The 4,388-nt window shown below is 36.6% G+C and overlaps 1 protein-coding gene across 1 annotated transcript in view; it reads right to left on the bottom strand.

Annotated features, from left to right (window-relative positions):
* The window catches only part of LOC106877714 (dynein axonemal heavy chain 5), a 444,169-nt gene that overhangs the window by 286,560 nt on the left and 153,221 nt on the right, over window positions 1-4,388 (bottom strand). The window contains exon 40 of the mRNA XM_052971252.1: window positions 3,292-3,486. Coding sequence (XP_052827212.1) covers window positions 3,292-3,486 — 195 coding nt within the window. The remainder of the gene's footprint in view (window positions 1-3,291; window positions 3,487-4,388) is intronic.

The following is a 4,388-nucleotide window of genomic DNA, read 5'->3' as shown; positions in this document are numbered from 1 at the left end:
TTTGAAACATGTGTAGGAATTAAAGGAACTTATTGATTATATGCATTTTGCTCCATTTATTATTATTCTTTATATCAACTCAAAATACATCACTTTAACATGGAATTTCTACCCCTTAAGCGGGTATAATATCCCAGTTTTTGTGTGATTTTTGCTACCCTGGTAACTATTAACATATTTGCGTTATTGAAGTTTTTCAACCAAGATAATATTAATATATACATAAATAATATATATATATACGATGGGCTTCTTTCAGTCTCTGTCTACTAAATCCACTCACAAGGCTTTGGTTGGCCCGAGACTATAGTGGAAGACACTTGCCCAAGGTGCCATGCAGTGGGACTGAACCTGGAACAATGTGGTTGGGAAGCAAGCTTCGTATCACACAGTCACACCATATATATATATATATCCTTTAAGCTTGTTTACAAGAGACATCTTGAATATGCATATAAAAGTTCCTATTCTGTTACGCCAGCTACAACTTAATGATTCCGACTGATTTTGGGGGCTGAAATATACTTTTCTACTGTAGGCACAACACCCGAAATTTTGGGGGAGGGGGCCAATTGATTAGATCGACCCCAGTACGCAAATGATACTCAATTTATCAACCCCGGAAGGATGACAGGCAAAGTCGACCTCGGTGGAATTTGAACTCAGAACATGAAGACCGACGAACACCACAAAGCATTTTGCCCAGCGTGCTAACGTTTCTGCCAGCTTGCCTCCTTAATGTAGGATAAATATAGTAATGATAATAATCATCCTTGGATAGAGTTTATGAACATTTTAATGCATTGCTATGTGTGTTTCCACAAATCGCTTCTTAAGATCATAGTACATAATCCTGAGATGATTACAGTACAGTCCGTATTATCCTTGGACATAGGACAAATCATGTTCATGCATTCATTTCTTCAGGCGATATGGCATTAACATATGTTTAACAGAGGGTTGTTTATCAATTTTGACCAATGAGAAGTAGATGTCCGGATGGGTAGTATAGTTCTTTAGTTTGACCTTATTCACAGCAGGTGCCATTACAGCCATTCAGTTGTTGGAATTCATTGTCTGAGTTGACAAATGATACTTCCTTAAAGTGACCTTTTAATTAATTTTGGTGGTATAATTGTATAGCATACAGCATATGAAAATAATGGTTATTTTGTTTAGTTGTTTATGTTTTTCTCTTGTTCTAATATATGCCAATTCTGTTTCAAAATGCCTTGTTTTTATTTTTGGCATCATTCCTAGAATTGGAATAAAATATTTTGAAACACAAAAACACTAACAGCCTTTGACATATAATAGAAGAGAAGAGCAAATATACAACTAAACAAAATAACCATTATTTTCATATGCTGTATGCTATACCATTATACCACCAAAAGTAATTAAAAGGTCATTTTAAGAAGGTATCATTTGTCAACTCAGACAATGAATTCCATCAACTGAATGGCTGTAATGACTGTACTTGCTGACTTGAGTAGTTCTAAATTCACTGAAAAGACACCTGCTGTGAACAAGGTCAAACCAAAGAACTACTCTACCCATCCTGACATCTGCATACACAAATATCAAAATGAGTCCAACATCACCACACACCTCCCTCTTCTTATAACTACCATTCCATCCTCTCTTTCCATCACCTCCTATTCCTTCCCGCCAAATACACACTGAAATGCCCACCATACCCCAATCAACGTTCATATTGGTCAAAATTGATAAACAACTCTCAGTTAAACATCCATTAATGACATATCATCTGAAGAAATGAATGCATGAACATGATTTGCCAGATGTCCATGGATAATACAGACTGTACTGTAATCTGACTACTCAGTATAGTAGGGTCAGTTGGGCACCGTCTGTGAGAACGATAGCACCATGATGCAATTCACCAGAAATTTGGAAACATGCTGTACAGCTTGGCATTCACACCGGAAGCTCCAATACGAACATTTCAGAGTGTTTGGATGTTAATTTGAGGGCAGTGCAATCTGAGATGTACCGAGAGTGATAAAAATCAAACATCCGGTCAACATCATGTGATAGCAACGTTATGCCTTCAATTATCTTCCCACATGGCATTGCACTCAATATGGAGGCCTATATCAAGTACCTGGAGGAGGTAGTGCTGCCCTGGGTCAAGAGGGTGCTTGCAGGAAGACCCTATGTCTGGTAACAGGGCTCTGCACCATGCCACACAAGCAGGAGAACCCAGTCATGGCTGTCAAACAATTTCTGCAACCACATCACCCCTAACATTTGGCCACCTAACTCCTCAGATTACAACTCCCTTGATTATTATGCGTGGGGCACAGTTGAGTGAGAGACCAACAAAACTCCTTGTACCAAAGATAAACTGAATGCAAGGATTATGGCAGCATTCACCAACTTAAACAAGGAGACTGTCCAGAAGAGTTGCAGGAGATTCTGAAGTTGTCTTGAGGCCATGGTTGAAGTCAGTGGCCATCTTATTGAATTAACTCTTTAGTATTCAAGATATTTTTATGTAATTTTAGTAAATATATATGTTAAAATGAGATGTCAGTGTTATTTTCATTTTTGTGTAATTTAAATGAAAGTTTATTCACTACACCCTATACATGTATATATCCTTATATTCATACATGTGCACGCACACATACGTATATATATAATACCGAAAATTGAAATGGAAAATTCACACAAAGGTTATTGCTAATTTCTTGTCACTTATCATCCAAAGGATCATAACAATTTCAGTTTTAATGATAAAATTGTTCATTTTTGGTGGCATTGGCAGTGAGGAGTCACTGGGAATAGCAAATAAACGTTTCGGATATTGATGTAAACAAACATGATAAGATGTGAATATACAAACAAAATAAAATAATTATACATTATATTGGGTATATATCACACATGTATATATGTATGTATCATCCTCACCAGACAGCGGGACATAGGGTTGCTCTTAAATACAAAGACTCTCCCAGGTGAGGAATGCATCCCTGCCCCAGCATAGACCACCACCTCCATCATCATCATTATTGCCATCATCATCATCACTATCAAGCCTGCAGTAAATAAGCAGTCCAATCCTTTTCTTATCATATCCAATCAACTTAAAAACATGAGGGAGCAATGAATTATGTAGTTCCAGACATAGTATCCCTAAAAATAAAAGTAGGATAATTTGGATCAAGCCTGGAATACCCTGAACACAGGTCTGGTCAATGAAGTCTTACCTGGAGTTAAATAACAGTAACAACAACAACAACAATAACCCAATGGTCATACCTGTTTAGTGAGTTGTTCTTCACACAGTTTGTAAAGAGTGTAAAACTTCTTAGCCAGCATCACATTCTGTTGGAAGCCACAGCTGGCAAGTTTCACACGCATAATGATACCTCTGTCTGGTACCATCATGGCAACAGTTCGGAAGTTTATCTTCAGGTTTTCTGGCAGTTCCTGTCGACCAGCATAGCCAGGATTCTATGAAACAAAGAGGAAACAAAATACAGTCAATCGATTCATTCACACATCATTGGAATCTAATAAAGTTTTTATCAAATGAGATATTTAATATCTGTCATGATAATAACCTTCCTGGGGTAGATAAGGAATGATGTATTTCAGTGAAACTATATCAGACTCAATGATGCTTTGTGGTATTTAGTTTCACCCTTCTCTGTAATAAATTCAAATCCCATTAACATCAACATCATAGGTGCAGATGTAGCTGTGTGGTAAGAAGATTGCTTCCCAACCACATGGTTCTGGGTTCGGTTCAACTGTATGGCACCTTGGGCAAGTATCTTCCACTATAGCCTTGGTCTGACCAAAACCTTCTGAGTGGATTTAGTAGATGGAAACTGAAAAAAAAACTGTGTAAGTTGGACCTATTAAACTAAATATCTATATATATATATATATATATATACTTAAAAATTCATCATCTGAAAGTCTCCACCTTTTGCTTTCTTTCATTTTGCATGTATGTATGTGTATATATATATATGTATGTGTGTGTATATATATATATATATATATATATATATGTGTATGTGTGTGTGTATGTATATCATCATCATCATCGTTTAACGTCAGCTTTCTATGCTTGCATGGGTTGGACGATTTGACTGAGGACTGGTGAACCAGATGGCTACACCAGGCTCCAGTCTGATTTGGCAGAGTTTCTACAGCTGGATGCCCTTCCTAACGCCAACCATATATATATATATACACATACATATTTTGTGTTTCACACCAAAACTAATATGTGTATCTGCATAATTGCCTCTCTCTCTCTCTTGTTCTCTCTCTCTCTTTCTATATATATACATGTGTGTGTGTGTGTGTACATATATATATATATATATATATATATATATATA

The sequence above is a fragment of the Octopus bimaculoides genome, chromosome 10, assembly GCF_001194135.2.
Source record: "Octopus bimaculoides isolate UCB-OBI-ISO-001 chromosome 10, ASM119413v2, whole genome shotgun sequence".
Classification (NCBI taxonomy): Eukaryota; Metazoa; Mollusca; class Cephalopoda; order Octopoda; family Octopodidae; genus Octopus; species Octopus bimaculoides.
Note: the sequence above shows the minus strand (reverse complement) of the source record. Positions and strands in the feature narration are given on the sequence as shown.